At 42.3% G+C, this 18960-nt stretch overlaps 2 protein-coding genes across 2 annotated transcripts; both read left to right on the top strand.

Annotated features, from left to right (window-relative positions):
- The first annotated feature begins 448 nt into the window (after nucleotides 1–448).
- LOC139556423 (cyclin-C-like) lies at nucleotides 449–9922 on the top strand. The gene is made up of 12 exons (XM_071370359.1): nucleotides 449–641; nucleotides 1063–1169; nucleotides 5353–5437; nucleotides 5911–5980; nucleotides 6137–6188; nucleotides 6340–6395; nucleotides 7220–7255; nucleotides 7358–7449; nucleotides 7528–7595; nucleotides 7700–7779; nucleotides 7869–7987; nucleotides 8097–9922. Exons 1-12 carry the CDS (start codon nucleotides 610–612, stop codon nucleotides 8149–8151), a joined length of 852 nt encoding a protein of 283 aa, XP_071226460.1. The 5' UTR covers nucleotides 449–609; the 3' UTR covers nucleotides 8152–9922.
- Nucleotides 9923–10832: 910 nt separating this feature from the next.
- LOC139556422 (failed axon connections homolog) lies at nucleotides 10833–17792 on the top strand. Its single transcript, XM_071370357.1, has 6 exons — nucleotides 10833–11293; nucleotides 13373–13508; nucleotides 13695–13891; nucleotides 14157–14374; nucleotides 14743–14859; nucleotides 17240–17792. The coding sequence occupies exons 1-6, from the start codon at nucleotides 11034–11036 to the stop codon at nucleotides 17530–17532; spliced, it is 1221 nt and encodes a 406-aa protein (XP_071226458.1). The 5' UTR covers nucleotides 10833–11033; the 3' UTR covers nucleotides 17533–17792.
- The last annotated feature ends 1168 nt before the right edge of the window (nucleotides 17793–18960 follow it).

Here is an 18960-nt window from a genome sequence, read left to right as displayed (position 1 = left end):
TATAGACAACCCACAACATGATCTTACAATATTTCCAGACACTGTAATTATTTTTAATTGTTTTAGGAGAATGAGTTTTTTAAATGAAATCTTTCAATCTCATGATGCATGGTATTGGTAGCCATACATGATTTCAGATTAAACATTACTATGGTGATATGTACAATAAATAAGCACTTTGAATGACCTGTATATTGAATTTCATTTAATTAAATTCTTCTTCCTTTATTTCAAATTCAATTCAAATTCTTCTTTCTGTGGAGTGTGAATTCAAATTTAATTCAAATGTAAGAATTGAATTGGAATCAAAGAGCAATTTGCAACTCAATTCATAATCGACCCCAACCCCGATGGTTAGGCAACATCGATACTGTAACAATTGTATATTTACACGCAAAATTAGACAACAAGAGATGTGCGTTTCCCACCCATTTAGCAACCCAGACCCAGCTAAGTGGAACCCAAGCACATCACGCCCCAGTCGCCGTCAGAACAGCATTGAGTGTTGCACTGCAAATTGATTAGCTGACCACTTTCTTTTCTATGTCCCGTCATCTTTCAAAAATAAAGAACATTTAAAATAACATTTTCTACCTCAACTCAAAAGCCATGGCTGGGAACTTCTGGCAGAGCTCGCATTAGTAAGTATTCTGTCCGAACGTGATGTATTAGGACTATGTGTGGGAAAGAAACGCCATTGATTTGGGGCCTAGCTAGAGTTAGCAAGCTAGCTTGCAACCTAACTTCAGCTTTTCCGCCGACTCTAGTCTTATATTATGTCAGTATTAGTGTACCGGACGAACATTTAGTGGTCATTTTTCTTAGTGGTAATTAGCTAGATATGAATGCTGAGATTTATTTGTAGAGCCAGCTAAGTATTTTTGTGCCCCTAGCGAGCTGGCTTGACAGCCGTTAACTTTGTGCGCAGGTCGTCAAGACATTTTTGTGTTATTGTTTATTTCTGACGCACCGCTCTCAGATTTCCTATCAGCAGTTTTGTTGTTATGATACTGTGTGTATGAGAGGGCTTGTTGTGGTTGATTGTCTCCTCTCTTTCACTAGTCTGCAGTGGGTCCTGGACAAGCAGGACCTGATGAAGGAGCGTCAGAAGGACATCAAGTTCATGTCTGAGGAAGACTACTGGAAACTGCAGATCTTCTTTGCCAATGGTATTTCTTCAGACTCATATGCTTTGATAAATCTGTGTGGTGGGAGAATGGTTTTACTGTTAGGGAAATGGTACAATGTCGCAACATTAATTACCCTCAAATCTCATTTGACACTACTCCTAGCAATAACCGGCAACAATTACCTATATTTACATTTGAGTCATTTAGCAGGAGCAATTAGGGTTAAGTGCCTTACTCAAGGGCACATGGACAGATTTTTAATCTAGTCTGCTCAAGGATTAGAAGCAGCGACCTTTCGATTATGGGCCCAACGCTGTTAACCGCGAGGCTACCTCCTCATACATTACAAAGCTTGTTGAACATCTCATTCCAAAATTATGGGCATTAATATGGTGTTGGTCCCCCCTTTGCTACTATAACAGCTTCCACTCTTCTGGGAAGGCTTTCCACTAGATGTTGGAACTAGAGGTCGACCAATTATGATTTTTCAACGCCGATACCGATTAATCGGCCTATTTATCTATTTATTTATTTGTAATAATGACAATTGCAACAATACTGAATGAACACTTATTTTAACTTAATATAATACATCAATAAAATCAATTTAGCCTCAAATAAATAATGAAACATGTTCAATTTGGTTTAAATAATGCAAAAACAAAGTGTTGGAGAAGAAAGTAAAATTGCAATATGTGCCATGTAAGAAAGCTAACGTTTAAGTTCCTTGCTCAGAACATGAGAACATATGAAAGCTGGTGGTTCCTTTTAACATGAGTCTTCAAAATTCCCAGGTAAGAAGTTTTAGGTTGTAGTTATTATAGGAATTATAGAACTCTTTCTCTCTATACCATTTGTATTTCATTAACCTTTGACTATTGGATGTTCTTATAGGCACTTTAGTATTGCCAGTGTAACAGTATAGCTTCCGTCCCTCTCCTCGCTCCTACCTGGGCTCGAACCAGGAACCCATGCAGAGCAAGGGGAACAACTACTCCAAGTCTCAGAGCGAGTGACGTTTGAAACGCTATTAGCGCGCACCCTGCTAACTAGCTAGCCATTTCACATCGGTTACACCAGCCTAATCTCGGGAGTTGATAGGCTTGAAGTCATAAACAGCGCAATGCTTGAAGCACAGCGACGAGCTGCTGGCAAAACGCACGAAAGTGCTGTTTGAATGAATGTTTACGAGCCTGCTGGTGCCGACCATCGCTCAGTCAGACTGCTCTATCAAATCATAGACTTAATTATAACATAATAACACACAGAAATACGAGCCTTAGGTCATTAATATGGTCGAATCCGGAAACTATCATCTCGAAAACAAAACGTTTATTCTTTCAGTGAAATACGTAACCGTTCAGTATTTTATCTAACGAGTGGCATCCATAAGTCTAAATATTCCTGTTACATTGCACAACCTTCAATGTTATAATTACGTAAAATTCTGGCAAATTAGTTCGCAAAGAGCCAGGTGGCCCAAACTGTTGCATATACCCTGACTCTGCGTGCAATGAACGCAAGAGAAGTGACACAATTACACCTGGTTAATATTGCCTGCTAACCTGGATTTCTTTTAGCTAAATATGCAGGTTTAAAAATATACTTCTGTGTATTGATTTTAAGAAAGGCATTGATGTTTATGGTTAGGTACAGTCGTGCAACGATTGCTTTTTCCGCAAATGCGCTTTTGTTAGATCATCCCCCGTTTGGCGAAGTTGGCTGTCTTTGTTAGGAAGAAATAGTCTTCACACAGTTTGCAATGAGCTAGGCGGCCCAAACTGCTGCATATACCCTGACTCTGTTGCAAGAGAAGTGACACCATTTTTCCGAGTTAAAATAAATTCATGTTAGTAGGCAATATTAACTAAATATGCAGGTTTAAAAATATATACTTGTGTATTGATTTTAAGAAAGGCATTGATGTTTATGGTTAGGTACACGTTGGAGCAACGACAGTCCTTTTTTGCGAATGCCACCGCATTGATTATATGCAACACAGGACACGCTAGATAAACTAGTAATATCATCAACCATGTGTAGTTAACTAGTCATTATGATTGATTGATTTTTATAAGATAAGTTTAATGCTAGCTAGCAACTTACCTTGGCTTCTTACTGCATTCGCGTAACAGGCAGGCTCCTCGTGGAGTGCAATGTAATCAGGTGGTTAGAGCGTTGGACTAGTTAACCGTAAGGTTGCAAGATTGAATCCCCAAGCTGACAAGGTAAAAATCTGTCGTTCTGCACCTGAAAAAGGCAGTTAACCCACCGTTCCTAGGCCGTCATTGAAAATAAGAATGTGTTCTTAACTGACTTTCCTCGTTAAATAAAGGTGTAAAAAAACGCACTTCCTCGCATTCTGTGAGGTTTTGTGGCCTACCACTTTGTTGCTCCTGAAGGTTTCCACTTCACAATAACAGCACTTAAAGTTGTGGGCAGGTCTAGCAGGGCAGAAATTTGACAAACTGACTTGTTGGAAAGGTGTCATCTTATGACGGTGCCGCGTTGAAAGTCACTGAGCACTTCAGTAAGGCCATTCTACTGCCAATGTTTGTCTATGGAGATTGCATGGCTGTGTGCTCGATTTTATACACCTGTCAGAAACGTGTGTAGCTGAAATAGCAGAATTCACTAATTTGAAGGGATGTCCATATACTTTTGTATATACAGTGCATTCAAAGTATTCAGACCCCTTGACTTTTTACACATTTTGTTATGTTACAGCCTTATTCTAAAATGTATTAAATTGTTCTACATACAATACCACATAATGACTAAGCAAAAACAGGTTTTCAGAAATGTTTGCAAGTTTTTATCATTTAAAAAAAACAGCCTCAAGTCTTCTTGGGTATGATGCTACAAGCTTGGGAGTTTTCTCCCATTCTTCTCTGCAGATCCTCTCAAGCTTTGTCCAGTTGGATGGGGAGTGTCGTTGCACAGCTATTTTCAGGTCTCCCCAGAGATGTTTGATCAGGTTCAAGTCCGGGCTCTGGCTGGGCCACTCAAGGACATTCAGTGAATTGTCCTGAGGCCACTCCTGCATTGTCTTGGCTGTGGGCTTAGGGTCATTGTCCTGTTGGAAGGTGAACCTTCACCCCAGTCTGAGGTCCTGAGCCCTCTGGAGCAGATTTTCATTAAGGATCTTTCTGTACTTTGCTCCGTTCATCTTTCCCTCGATCCTGACTAGTCTCCCAGTCCCTGCCGCTGAAAAACATCCCCACAGCATGATGCTGCCACCACCATGTTTCACCGTAGGGATGGTGCCAGGTTTCCTCCAGATGTGACGCTTTGCATTCAGGACAATTGGTTAAATCTTGGCTTCATCAGACCAGAGAATCTTGTTTCTCCTGGTCTGAGGTGCCTTTTGGCAAACTCCAAGCGGGCTGTCATATGCCTTTTACTGGCTTCAGTGGCTTCAGTCTTGCGACTCTACCATAAATGCCTGAGTGGTGGAGTGCTGCAGAGATGGTTGTCCTTCTGAAAGGTTCGCCCATCTCCATGGAGGAACTCTGGAGCACTGTCAGAGTGACCATCGAGATCTTGGTCACCTCCCTGACCAAGGCCCTTCTCCCCCAATTGCTCAGTTTGGCCAGCTCTAGGAAGTCTTGGTGGTTCCAAACTTATTCCATTTTAGAATGATGAGGCCACTGTTCTTGGGGACCTTCAATGCAGCAGACCTTTTTTGGTACCATTCCCCAAATCTGTGCCTTGACACAATCCTGTCTTGGAGTTCTACGGACAATTCTTTCGACCTAATGGCTGGGTTTTTGCTCTAACATGCACTGTCAACTGTGGGACCTTATATAGTGCCTTTCCAAATCATGTCCAATCAATTGAATTTACCACAGATGGACTCCAATCAAGTTGTAGAAATGTCTCAAGGATGATCAATGGAAACAGGATGCACCAATTTCGAGTCTCATAGCAAAGGGTCTGAATACTTATGTAAATAAGGCATTTCTGTTTTTTTATTTTTAATAGATTTGCAAAAAAAATCTAAACCTGTTTTTGCTTTGTCATTATGGGCTATTGTGTGTAGATTGATGATGGAAATGTTTCATTTAATCTATTTTATAATAAGGCTGTAATGTAACAATGTGGAAAAAGTTGAGTGGTCTGAATACTTTCCGAGTGCACAGTGTCGTGTGTCTTGTAAGGTTGCTGTTTGACGCAATTGAGGTTAGATGTGCTTTGTGTTCGACTAATTGTTCTGTTCCAGTGATCCAGGCACTGGGGGAACACCTGAAGCTCCGCCAGCAGGTCATTGCTACAGCAACCGTCTACTTCAAACGTTTCTATGCCAGGTGCTTATGCCATTTTCATGACAACAACACTGTGTTCTATTCATCAGCGAATTATAAATGGCACTAGGGGAGCATTGTATAATATCTACAGTGCCACCACATGCGCCTAAATATTTTGCTGTGCGACCTGGAATTTTAATTTAGGAGCACCAGGGCGCCTAGAAAAAAATCTCCCAGATGATAATTGTTGGAATTATTATTTCACTGTACCGCAGCCCTTGAATTCCATGGAGAATACACTGAGTGCAGTTTTTCACCGTCATGCTTTACCCATTTACTACAAAGAAAACTACTTGTAACTTCAAATATTTTTAATTGTGCTCCTACATTTCTTTGTGTGCTCCTACATTTTTCAACTTTCAGCTCCCTGTAATTTATTTATTTATTTTTAAACGGTCAGCGTAGAGCCCTGAGCTTGTTCCAAATCTCTTTCTATCTCTCCCCCTCTCTCTCTCTTATTTCTTCCTCTGCAGGTACTCCCTGAAGAGTATAGACCCAGTGCTCATGGCTCCTACATGTGTGTTCCTAGCCTCCAAAGTGGAGGTATATATGGCCTGACATCCCACTGCCTTTCCAGTTTTCATAGTCTGTGTGGGTGTAGGGATAGGGTTAACTGCTCTGTAACATAGTCTTTGATAGTGCACCCCACCCTACTCCATGACAGCATCCTCAAAGCCCTTCTGTTACTGTCTCTTCCAGGAATTTGGTGTTGTTTCAAACACTCGTCTGATCTCGGCAGCTACGTCTGTGTGTAAGTAAGGAGACACGAAGCGTTTCCATTTAGATATGATCTTATATTGAACATGACAAATACACTCTTGCTGTGGTACAAAGGCTACATTCATTCTGATGGGTTGCATTCATTTGATGTCAAATCTAACAAGTGTTTTTGTTTTGTACAGTAAAAACAAGATTTTCCTATGCCTTCCCAAAGGAGTTCCCTTACAGAATGAACCATGTAAGTCTGACCTAATCTTGCTGTTGAAATCATTTAGGGTGTGCTGTATGAACAGTTCTTAGGCTAAACAATGTAGTATTTATTATAAAGTTGAGGTGGCGTGGTATATGGCCAAAAAGGCTGTTCTTAAGCACGACACAACACGGAGTGCCTGTATACAGCCCTTAGCCGTGGATTATTGGCCATATACCACAAACCCTGGAGGTGCCTTACTGCTATTATAAACTGGTTACCAATGTAATTAGAACAGTAAAAAGTGATGTTTAGTTATACCCGTGTTATACGGTCTGATATACCACGTCTTTCAGCCAAACAGCATTGAGAGCTCGAACCACCCAATTTATACACCAGTCCTTTACGTTGTGTGTTGTAGTTAGGTATCAGTATGTTGGCGTCTACGGAGATGCCACATTCCACAACTAGTGTTCGCAAGCCTATGGCAAAACTCCCATCGCCATGGGAGGTGATTTTGACCGTGGTCGGTTGCCTCCCCTCACCGGGGCGTATCTATCGCTGTGGCGCTAAGTGGAATACGATTGCAGCGCCGGTTATTTATCTACTGATTCCACGGAGTTGCCAGGACCACGTTGGGGCTGTCCTAACACCTTGTAGACAATTATTGATTCTCTGGTGGTGTGGCGCAATGAAGGAGGTGATTATTCACACTGTAGGGGTTCAGTTAGCAGAATGTTGTTATTCCCAGATACTGGAAATATTCCCAGATACTTCCCAGATAATAGAGAGAAAAGGGATACAAGTTGAGACTATGACACTGATATATTTACTAAACTGAGTTTGTACTTCATTTGCTTTCCTCATTACAGATATTAGAATGTGAGTTCTACCTACTAGAGCTCATGGTAAGTATAGAAGGTTTTGTCTCTGTCACAGTACATTCAATGCTAGATGTCATCCATTTGTTGGATGGATGGATTCATTAATTGATTTCATGCATGTTCCAGGACTGCTGTTTGATAGTATACCACCCCTACAGACCCCTGCTGCAGTATGTGCAGGACATGGGGCAGGAGGACATGCTACTGCCATTGGCCTGGTATGTGTTTTTTTTTTTTGCGGGAACATGTATTGATTTGATATGAGAATATTGAAACACTGTCTTATTTCTCTATAGGAGAGTCGTGAATGACACGTATAGGACAGACCTCTGTTTACTCTACCCTCCCTTCATGATCGCACTAGGTAAGACACCCCGTCAGGCCTCTCACATTTCCTACTAGTAGATATTCAGCTCAATAAAATATAGGTGAGGTGTTACACACACATTCTTCCCCCTGCATCCACAGCATGTCTGCATGTTGCCTGTGTGGTGCAGCAGAAAGACGCCAGGCAGTGGTTTGCTGAGCTCTCTGTCGACATGGAGAAGGTACGGCCACACAAAACAAATGGCATATTAATACATCAATCGGAGGGGAAAGCTGATTGTCTGTGCGGTGACGTATGTGCTCTGCTCAGATCCTGGAGATCATCCGAGTCATCCTGAAGCTGTACGACCAGTGGAAGAATTTTGACGACAGGAAGGAAATGGCTGTAGTGCTCAACAAGATGCCTAAACCCAAGCCGCCTCCCAACAGGTACAGAGATCTATCCTAATCTCACCTTAGTGTTCCACCTATGTACTGTTAACATGACCCATTCACTTCCTGTCTCAACTAACTGTTTTCTGTTTTGTTTGTGTACCAGTGAGAATGACCAGAGCTCCAGTGGGAACCAGAATAACTCTTACATCCTGTCATAGACAATGGGATGTCCACCTCGGCTCATGTATGATAACTCATCAGAGAGATGGCCACAGGAATGCTGGCATTAGCCAATCGGCGGCAGCAGTCCTGTGTTTCCATCCCTCAACAGTTAAAGGGCGCGTTCCTGTGCCCAGGTGTTGCTAACGCATGGCAGATCTTACAACACCTGGATAGGTATTTTACGTATCAGCTTAACCACATGTTATAGCAATATAGTGCCCGACCGGCACAGTTGATGACTTCGTTCGCAACCATTGGTTGATGCATTCAACGTCTGAGCAGGGGAACGCGACCAAAACCTTATGGACCTAACTGTGAGAAACAGGAGGATGTAGTGAGGGAGGGGGGGACTACTATGAGTTGTGATGATCCTGACTTCCTTGAACACTCTCGGGGAACAATCATATAATATGGAGCTCCGTGGGACCAGAGAACTTGATCATTAGTGATTGTGATATGTGAGTGGCCCATTTGGCAGTGTCTTCATTCCTCAGGGAGAATAGTAGTACTTTTTACTGGTATCGCTAAGATGATTGGACCCTGTACTGTTTGAGATGCGTTCTGAAAGGATGTAAGGCTGTTCGATTGTGTGACCCGATTGGATGTCCTGTTATCTAAGGTCTACGTTGATTGGTTACAGAGCTTAGCAGGTGAAGTCATGGGGGAGAATGGAATTTATGGGGGTATACCCGCTAGATTCAAGTGTCTTCATTACCTGTTATATCTCCAGCCTTTGTAAATAGCTTTACTCATGTCTTTCATTTCATCTTTTGTGTTTTGCTTGATTGGGCAAATTTGCTTGGGTAGAAATCATGAAATGTATTTGCTGTCTGCTTCAAGTAAAACTGCTCAAATGTGTTTACTATCATGATATAATTAGCCTGCAACAAAAACGTTTTATTTTTTATTCTGCTTTTTTTATGTGGAGAATTGTTAGGGCCACATTTTTGGTGGGGAAAGCAGGTGGATTTTTAGCTGTGTGTTCTTGATTGCATATTAAATCAGTCCTACACAAGCCAGGGTCCAATGTTTTCTGTCTGCATGTACCATGTATTTAATCAAATTGAATTGTCATAATACCTTTGTGTGCATATTTACTTGTAGATATTGATATATTTTCTGTACAATAATACAGTGGGAGGTGTGTGTGTGTGGTTGTGGTTGTTTCTCTTGGTTTCTGTGATATGTACGTGTTAATCTGTGTCCAGAACTGGGTGCTTGAATGCCTTACAAAATAAGCTGTTTATCAAGGTAATAAGACTTACGAGCACACTGTGTCCTATTGCAGGGAAGTGATGTTTTTTGATTTTTTCGGGGGGGATTTTAGTGGTCCCTTTGGGTGCATCCCAATAGTCTGAAGTGAATTCCTCTCCTTGTTATTGGTTGCTTCATATACACTGATGCGAAAAGAAAATCTAGATGAAATCAGACTGTTGGTGGTTGTGCTCCATATTACTTTCACATACCGGCTGTTTGCAAGTCATTAAAGATAAAGGAGAGAGAGGATCCAGCTTTTAGACTATTGAGATACAGTCTTTTGCCTCAGAGTTCCCTTCCCCTCTACAGGCTCCATCATTTATCAAATGTGTTTACTTGACTGACTGGGATTAGCCTACTAAGGTGTTGCCCCCTGTCTCTATAGATACACAACATGAAAATGTGTGGTTTATCAAGTATTGGCTATTACTTGAACTGTATTTCTTTTTGAAAATATTTTGTGGTAATAAAATGAATATTGCAGTAACCAAATGGGTTGATGCAGCTATAGCTCCTTCTTTGCACGACTGAATGTTTTATATTATTTGTATTTCAGGGGCGTTCAGCTGTTGCCTGACGCATGACAATCCTGACCGACCCATTCTCGTTTCGCTTCACTCAAAATATTCAAATCAAAGTTTATTGATCGCTACATATATTTGCAGATATTATCGTAGGTGCAGCGTAATGCTTGTTTCTAGCTCCTAAAGTGAAGTCATGCAAAACAATACAGACATAATCCAAAAATAAATAAATTAATCGGTATAGCGAAACAGACTAGAAACTCGCGAGACTTCAGGATGGTTCTAGGCCTACGATACGAGGCTAACTCAGTTGTATAAGCTACCAATTCTAGCCCTACATTCTAGTGTTGCCTGGATTTAATTTTGTAATGGTCTAAAAGTTTCTAGAACTACTGATCATCTTGCAACAAATAAAAGTCATAGGCTACACCACCATGCAATAGTTAGGCCTATATGACTAGTGCGATATGTTGTGGTAAGGAGAGTTAATGTAAAGGAGAGTTAATGTAGAGTCGTTACGTATTAGTGTTACCAAAGCTGCAAAGCATATTTACATTTACATTTAAGTCATTTAGCAGACGCTCTTATCCAGAGCGACTTACAAATTGGTGCATTCACCTTATGACATCCAGTGGAACGGCCACTTTACAATAGTGCATCTAAATCTTTTAAGGGGGGGGGGAGTGAGAAGGATTACTTTATCCTATCCTAGGTATTCCTTAAAGAGGAGACATGTATATTATAAAGTTTATGGGAACGGTATTTTTTTTTTTTAAGTAGCCTATGCAATTAGCCTACATTGAAGATGCCAGGAAATTGAGTAGCCTACGCTATTGCCCAACTGATCGCAAAAACAGAGTTTCAAAGGTACAGCTATCGTGACGTCACTCATCCGCGGCAGAGTGAGAGAGCGGCGACGATCGGCTGCGGAGGATACCGACCCCGCAGCGGGGACGGGACAACCGCCAGGCGAGATGGCCCCTATCCCTTTCTTCCTTGCATCCCGCATCGCAACGACCCCTTGGCACGCATGAAGCCCCCGTTGATGAAGGCAAAACCGGCCAAAGCAAGGCAGAAAAAGGCCACTGAGAGAGAGAATGTACTGGCGCGTCGGGTTCGCCTGGACGCGCTCGTTTGTGGTTGATCTTGGACGGAACCAGAGCTTCTCCTTCGGCTTGTGCGGCTCCAATGAGCAGCTCTCGTTGTATGGGTACATCATCGCCTACCCTCTGCAGGACTACGGCGGGATCATGCCGCTCCTTGGGTCGGACTCGTGGTGGCGGAAAACGCTCTATCTGACCGGGGGCGCTCTGCTTGCCGCCGCTGCCTATCTACTGCACGAGCTGCTCGCCATCAGGTAGGGTTCCAAAAATGAATCCAGCCTAACGGCCCGTGTCCGCTTGAAGGAGATTCCATGTTTAGTCGCGTTATTGAAAGAAAATAAATTAACCAATGAATCACGCAAATGTTATGCCTCTTCGTATTCCAGTGATTGTGGCTATTAGGCCTAGATGTCAAATTAAAACCATCCATTGATTTGTTCATATGTAGCGTGAAGCCTGGTATTTGAGATATTTGTGTGTAAATACAATAAGATCATTTTCATTGCTGCAAAGGTTGACTCTTATTTATTTACGATTTCTCAAGGGCATGGGATGATAAGGCATGTGATATTGGCTAGATGGCTGTACCCAAGCCAAACATGTCTTCTCGTTTTCTGTCGAGTCGAGTCTTGCAGTATAGAAAAACATTGCGGTTGTGATAGAATGACCTTTACTAACCTCGCACTTGAGAGAAGTATACAGCTAAAAGCCAGGCCCGAATATGTATTAGCTAACAGGAATTGACCATCTGTGACCGAAAACTGCAGCTTCGCAGTAGAATCCCTAGATTTTAGCTGAAATATTGTCTGGGGGAATTGAGTTTGGTCGCTGCGGTCCTTAAAAAACATCTGGGGTTACCTGCAGCGATAACCCCAAGGCCTACTCAGCTAGATAAACACACTCTACAGAGATGGATGATTCGATTTGAATTGACTTCACACTACACCAATAGGAATCATTGTGGCCTAAAGCTTGTTGTTGTATACACAAAAGGGCATTTTGATTGACTGTCTTGTTTTTTTTTACATGTGGCTAGCACTGTGTGTGTTTTCTCATAGCTCTTCTTTTTACTCCGCCTGTACTCTATCTTAGAGACCCGTTTTAAATCGATCTCTAAGTAGTTACTGTCTAATTTACTTTCCCTATATGTCATTACACCGAAGTGATTTGCATTCTATAGATAACTGGATCAATACGTTTGTTTTTTGAGGTATGTGGGCATTTCAGCACCACCGCTAAATGGACAGCTCCTCAGTATTTCAGAACATGCAGTCATAGTGTTTCAGCGCCTTCAAAGTAGTAGACTACCGGTAAACAACTCCCTTTCAACTATTTTCAATTAATAAGGCCCCTATTTGTGACTATGTTGGTCAGTACGAACGTGTAATAGGATCAGCTACAGTGACCATGATAATGTATTGCAATATTTCAGTTGGTTGTGTCCTACTCGTTTTGACATTGTAGTGTCCCGGTGGCAATGGCGCACTTGCCCGAGGAAAGTTTCAGCATGGGTCTTGTGCAAAGTTCTCTGTGATAGATAGCTGTAAAACGGGATCTACTGTAGCACATGAGATTGTTGTGTAAGATCTAAGAACATTTCCTTGATTATTTTCAAAGTACAATTTGATCATTAGCCTATAATCGACTCCAGATATATGTAAAAGCTTGGAAGTGTCATGTGTGCACTATAGCCTACTAGGGGATCCTGATATCCAGAGATTCTAAAATAATGTACCGTGTGTTTGAATTGGGACATAATTTCCACTAATTTAATATGAGGATGGCCTTGCTACTTCGGAGTTGAGGGTTTAATTCCCACACATTTATTTTTTGATTTCCAATTGGTAGTTGCAGTCTTGAACTATCTCCCGTATGGACTCGGGAGAGGCGAATTTCGAGAGCCATGTGTCCTCCAAAACACGACCCGCCAAGCCGCACTGCTCGCTTTACCCGGAAGCCAGCCGCACCAATGTGTCGTAGGAAACACCATACAGCTGGCGACCAAAGTCAGCGTGCATGTGCCCGGCCTGCCACAAGGAGTTGTGCGATGGGACAAGGACATCCCAGCTGGCCAAACCCTCCCCTAACCCAGACAACGCTGGGCCAGTTGCCTCATGGGTGTCGCGGCCGCGACACAGCCTGGGATCGAACCCGGGTCTGTAGTGTCGCCTCTAGCCCTGTGATGTAGTGCCTTTGACCGCTGCGCCACTCGGGAGGCCTGCACACATATTTAATGAATATATGCACTAACCGTAAGTTGCTTTCAATAAAATGTATAAGAATGAGTCATTAGAATGTGGAGCTCAAACTGCCTTGCTCTGGCTGGTTCATAGGAAAGAACAGGAGCTGAACTCTAAAGATACCATCATCCTCCACCAGTTCTCCAGGCCAAAGAGTGGTGTCCCATCTCTCTCCCCCTTCTGCCTCAAGATGGAGACCTACCTGCGCATGGTGGACCTGCCCTACCAGGTGTGTTTGTGTGCGAGAGAGAGAGAGATGGGGAGGGGGAGAGAGACAGAGAAAGAGAGAGCGATGTTTTGGTTGGTGCTTAGTTGAATTATTTGATGTAAGATTGTGTCATTTTCTATTGAAGAGTAACTGACCATTGAAATTCCTTCTTCCTCTTTCCTTTCTCTCTCTCCCTCTGTCATGCAGAACTACTTTGATGGGAAGCTGTCTCCCCAGGGGAAGATGCCATGGATAGAGTACAACCAGGAGCAGGTGTCTGGTACAGAGTTTATCATCGACTTCCTGGAGGAGAAGCTGGGCGTGAGCCTCAACAAGAACCTCAGTCCCCCGGAGAAGGCTGTGTCCCAGGCTGTCACCAAGATGGTGGAGGAACACTTCTACTGGTGAGACACTTCCTGACACTACAGCAAGACATCCACTAGATGCTGCTCTGTTGGGAGACCTAATTTATTTGATACTGAGGGATAGGATGATAAACTAGTGAATGTGATTGCGTCGCAAACCATTACATCTGTCCCTTGAAACTCACAACCCTGGTGTTGCAAACTCCATGCTCCAACCAACTGTGCCATCGGGACCACACTTTATCAGCGTATGGATTTGAGATACTGTTGACCTAACGAACATCACGTCTGTGTGTGATGACAGGACCATAGCGTACTGTCAGTGGGTGGACAACCTGGAGGAGACCCAGAAGATGCTGGCAGTGAGTGGGCCAATGAGTGACCTACTCAAGTGGATCCTGAGTCGCCTGACTGGCAGCATTGTGAAGAGGGAGATGTACGGCCACGGGATTGGACGATTCACCAAGGAGGAGGTCTACTCTCTAATGGAGAAGGACATGCGGACGCTGGCCACCCTACTCGGTAGGGTGAGGGTATACTGTAGATAATCATTAAAATCACAATCCTACAGATCATCATCCCCATCTCATTTCACAAGGTACAGTCTGCAGCCTTAGAAGCCTTGTTAATCTCATAACAGGGCTACGGCCAGCTGTAGGTTCCATTGTGGTTTAATTAAGTTACTTGGGTTTACAGTACTATGGCCAGTTTCAAGTGCTTAAAGGAGCAGCCTTTTTATAACAAGATACATTGTACAATTCTGTCCTCTTCTGGAGAAAGTAGGATACTACACCATGAGGACTTATTTCCAGTCAAAATTTTACCCCCATGTCCCTTGTTTCCATACAACATTTTTCTCCCCCCCTGATTCTTGGTATTTTTCTGGGTAGGTGATAAGAAGTACCTGATGGGTCCTAAGCTGTCTATGGTGGATGCCACTGTGTTCAGCCATCTAGCCCCTGCCATGTGGACCCTGCCGGGCACAAGGCCAGAGCAACTCATCAAAGGTGAGTTTCACCAACAAGCCACATTGCGTGTCATGGTTAACATTACTCCCCAGAAAGGGCCTACATGGGTTCCAAAAAATAAATAAATAGCAAGTTAGGGCAACAGTGAGGGCAATCACCCTACTTAAAAAGAAAGATAAGGAACCATTGTCATGCAGATCTTACCGCCCAATATTCCTCTTGAATGTGGATTACAAAATCATTGCTAAAGTATTGGCTTTTCGCATATAAACAGTAATACAAAAGTTGATTCACTCAGATCAAACTCAGATCAAACAATCTCTGCCATTTTTTCAATATAATCCGTCATACTAAAAACTTGAACGCTCCAAAAGTGTCAGTATCATTAGATGCTGAAAAAGCATTTGATAGGGTGGGATGGGCATATTTGGTGGCTGTCTTCAAAGCGTTTTGTTTTGGTCCGGTATTTATCTCCTGGATTGAGCTATTGTACAAATCCCCCAAAGCAGCGTGACAGGGATGACCTTTGTCTAGTTATTGTCTTTAGCCACAGAACCCCTAGCATCAATTTGAACTCATGGCTCAATCCGGGGCATAGAGATTGGTGGAGATCAACATGTGATATCATTGTATGCAGATTACATTTTACTTTATTTATCTGAACCACAACATTCTTTGTCATTTATTTTACTTCTGTTAGACACGTGTGGTGCTGTGTCAGGATTCAAAGCGAATTGGGAGAAAATTGATATAATGCCCATTTCAAATGATGATTTCTCAAGTTTAGAAAGTACATTTTAAAATGAACAAAGATGCATATGACATACCTAGGTGTACTGATACCATGCAATCAGGAGGAGGCATATAAAATCAAGTATTTTATTTTACTAGATAAGATTGAGTCCAATGTTCAGAGATGGAGATGTCTCTCTATTTCTATGTTAGGTAGGGTCAACATAATCAAAATGAATGTATTACCAAGGTTGATGTATTTCAGGTCCTGCCAGTTTCAATTCCATCCAACTTTTAAAATAAAATACATGGCCTGCTCTCCAACTTTATTTAGAATGGAAAGACCTCAAGAGTCAAATTGACTGTTTTACACTTACCCTATGAAGCTGGAGGTCTTGGACTACCTCATATGAAAATGTATTACTGGGCTGCACACCTGCGTTCACTTAACAATGGACAGCAGACTATCCTGTGCAGGGAGGAGTATCAAAGCCATAAATGTAAAACCTTAGGATCTAAAATATATTCACTACTTCGGGTCCAAGAAAAAAACGGACAATCCAATGATTCTCAATTCAAAGACCCAATATTGCCAGGCACCTTTATTTGGAACAACCTCCTGTGTTTAATGACAACACCTTTAAGTTCCAAAGTGGCATCATGAATTTTGAACCTTTGTACTATGATGGATCTCTACTTCATTCAATCAACTACAAGACAGATTTGGATTATCCAAGGCCCATTTCTTTAACTTCTTACAACTCAGAAATCGTATTCAATTGCGTCAACAGAATCTGGATGAACCTAAGGCATCTAGCATAGACAAAATACTGAAAGAAGCTGATATGCCAAAGAAGTTGATTTGCCAAGTTATATGAAGGGTTGATTTGAAACTCTATATCTAAAGGACGAAATTGAGGAGAACCCTTGGTCACAGATATGTGCAAATGCTAAAACCTGCTCCTACAACCTAAGACATAAACTACTGCAATTTAAGATAATTCATAGGACTTACTACACTCCTGCCAGAATGCATATAATACACCCAGAAATGTCACATCTCTGTTGGATATGCAAAAAGCACAAAGGAACCCTATTACATATGCTGTGGTCTTCTGATAAAGGGATACCATTTTGGGATAATGTATGTTCTATCATTTCATTGTGTCTATGAATGTATATCCATCTATCTCCACGATTATGTCTGTTGGGAAATGTAAATATTGATGATCAATATCAGAGAGAGTCTAATTGCTGCAAAGAAAAGTAGAACCATCAATTGGAAGGCCTCATATTTACCCTCAATAACAAAGTGGAGGACTGAACAATCTAGCCACATAACGTTGTATTTTGTATGTTATAAAATTGGAAAAAAACGGAAGTGTTTAAGGAAATTTGGAAATCATATGTTGATCACCTTGGGGAATGTGTTGTATAGTGGGCTTTTTGTTTTTGTGTTGTTTGTGGGGTGATGTGGAAACACATTGTCAAATGTAAAACAAATTCTCAAATGTAAAAAAAAAAAAAACGGGAAAAAAACTGTGATGAGGAAGAAACCTTGACAGCAATCAGACTGGAATAGACTCCCTCTTTATTGAATAAAACACACCACATTTTGACCCATTCTCAGCTGAGCTTGTTGACCTTTGCCTTTGTGTTGACCTTTGACCCACCCTATCCGCTCCAGGCGAGCTGATCAACCTGGCCATTTACTGTGAGAGGATCCGCCGGCGCTTCTGGCCCGAGTGGTTTGTTGATCTGGAGGATTTCTGTTACGATGACACCACAGAGGACGACGACTCCCCGTCCAAACTCCAGGACCTGGGGCTGTACTCCCGTACAGACACCTTCCAGGATGAGGCCAGCCCTCCTCACACGCACACACACACAATCTCACCAGACGGTGACCTCACGGGCCACTCGCTCTACGACTCGGACATGGACACAGAGGGCTCTGAGATGGAGCAGCTCAAGTGTTGACTGCCGTATGACACACACACGACACACACACCGCCTGGAGGGGTCTCATTGCCCCCCCCCTCCCCACAACACAGCGCCCTGTACCTGTTGAGCAGGGAATAACTACTGAGGGGCATTTCTGTTGCCAGAGGCTGTTGTTTGTGTTAATGAGTGATGGATTCAGAGATTCTACACACACAATGGGCTGGAGGAAATGAAAGACTGAATATAGATATAAAGGAATAGAGATAGAGGAGTAGAGAAAAAAAGGGAGTAAAATAGGAAGAGAGAGAAAAACAGCCAAAGAGGGATAGACAGAGGTAAAGATAAACCGATGGAGAAAAGAGTTGAGAAAAAGAAAGATCAGGAGTTAATGACGCCATCGCTGAGAAACTCCTCTACCTGGGTGACATCAACGCCTGTTGCCCAGTTTCGCATTGTCGAGTTGTTGTTACCACGGCAACAATGTGGTGTGTGTTACCTGTGTCCCCCAATTTGAGATGCATTGTGTGTTTGACGTACCATGTGTGTTTGACGTACTGACCCCGTGACTTGCGTCCTTGCAAAATATGAATCATTCTATTGATATGTCAGACACTGTTCAGACAAGATGCAGATGAGTGCAGTTTCATATAAATATGTAATCAGATCCCAAATCTGATTTAATATGAGTATACATAGTATAGATAGCCTGCTAATTACATATATGATCCCAATGTCATATAATGCAAATATGTGGTTCTCCCATACAACATCTCAGTGCTTGTTAAATATGACCAAACTACCTGGTGACCCCCAACTAACCCCTTTATGCTGATCTAGGATACGTTTTAGAACTTCTAATTCATCCATTTGTTCCCAGAAGACTGACACTTTTCATCTGCAGTCAGGGCATTGAGTATTTCCTCAACCCTTTATAGAATAGTCTGATGTTATGGGGGAGTTGCAGATATTGTAGATTGTGGGGACATCTCAAAAGTCTAAAGTGGCTTCCTTTCCTCGTCTCCTCTCTATAATCTGCACAGATCTGAAAACATTGGATAGGTGAAAGCAATATGGTGGATGCCTACTGGAACGTTCTTCCACTTGTCCAATTCTTTCATATCAGATGAAGAGGAGGAGAGGAAACTACTGGAGATCCTTAGTTGTGTGTACTTTTAGCCATTGAGAGCAGATGAAACAATCATGTAGAAATAGACTAAATAGACTAGATAGACATGGAGTTGCATGGCTGATAGGTGCCAATGAAAATCACACTTTATCCTGCTGGTTATCTGTTATCTACGTTTCTACGCTGGCCTGTCTTAATGTTTACTGTGATGCAGTGTGTCTGTGCATATGTGTGTACCTCAGGCCAGAGAAAGAGCACATGCAATAGATGAAAAGAACATTTAGGCTTTTGCTCAGCATCTCAGTTTTCATCACATATAGCTGGTGTGTCCACCCCCC

This window comes from Salvelinus alpinus, chromosome 27 (genome assembly GCF_045679555.1).
Source record: "Salvelinus alpinus chromosome 27, SLU_Salpinus.1, whole genome shotgun sequence".
Taxonomy (NCBI): domain Eukaryota; kingdom Metazoa; phylum Chordata; class Actinopteri; order Salmoniformes; family Salmonidae; genus Salvelinus; species Salvelinus alpinus.
The sequence above is the reverse complement of the archived record's forward strand: the minus strand, read 5'-3'. Positions and strand labels throughout refer to the sequence as shown.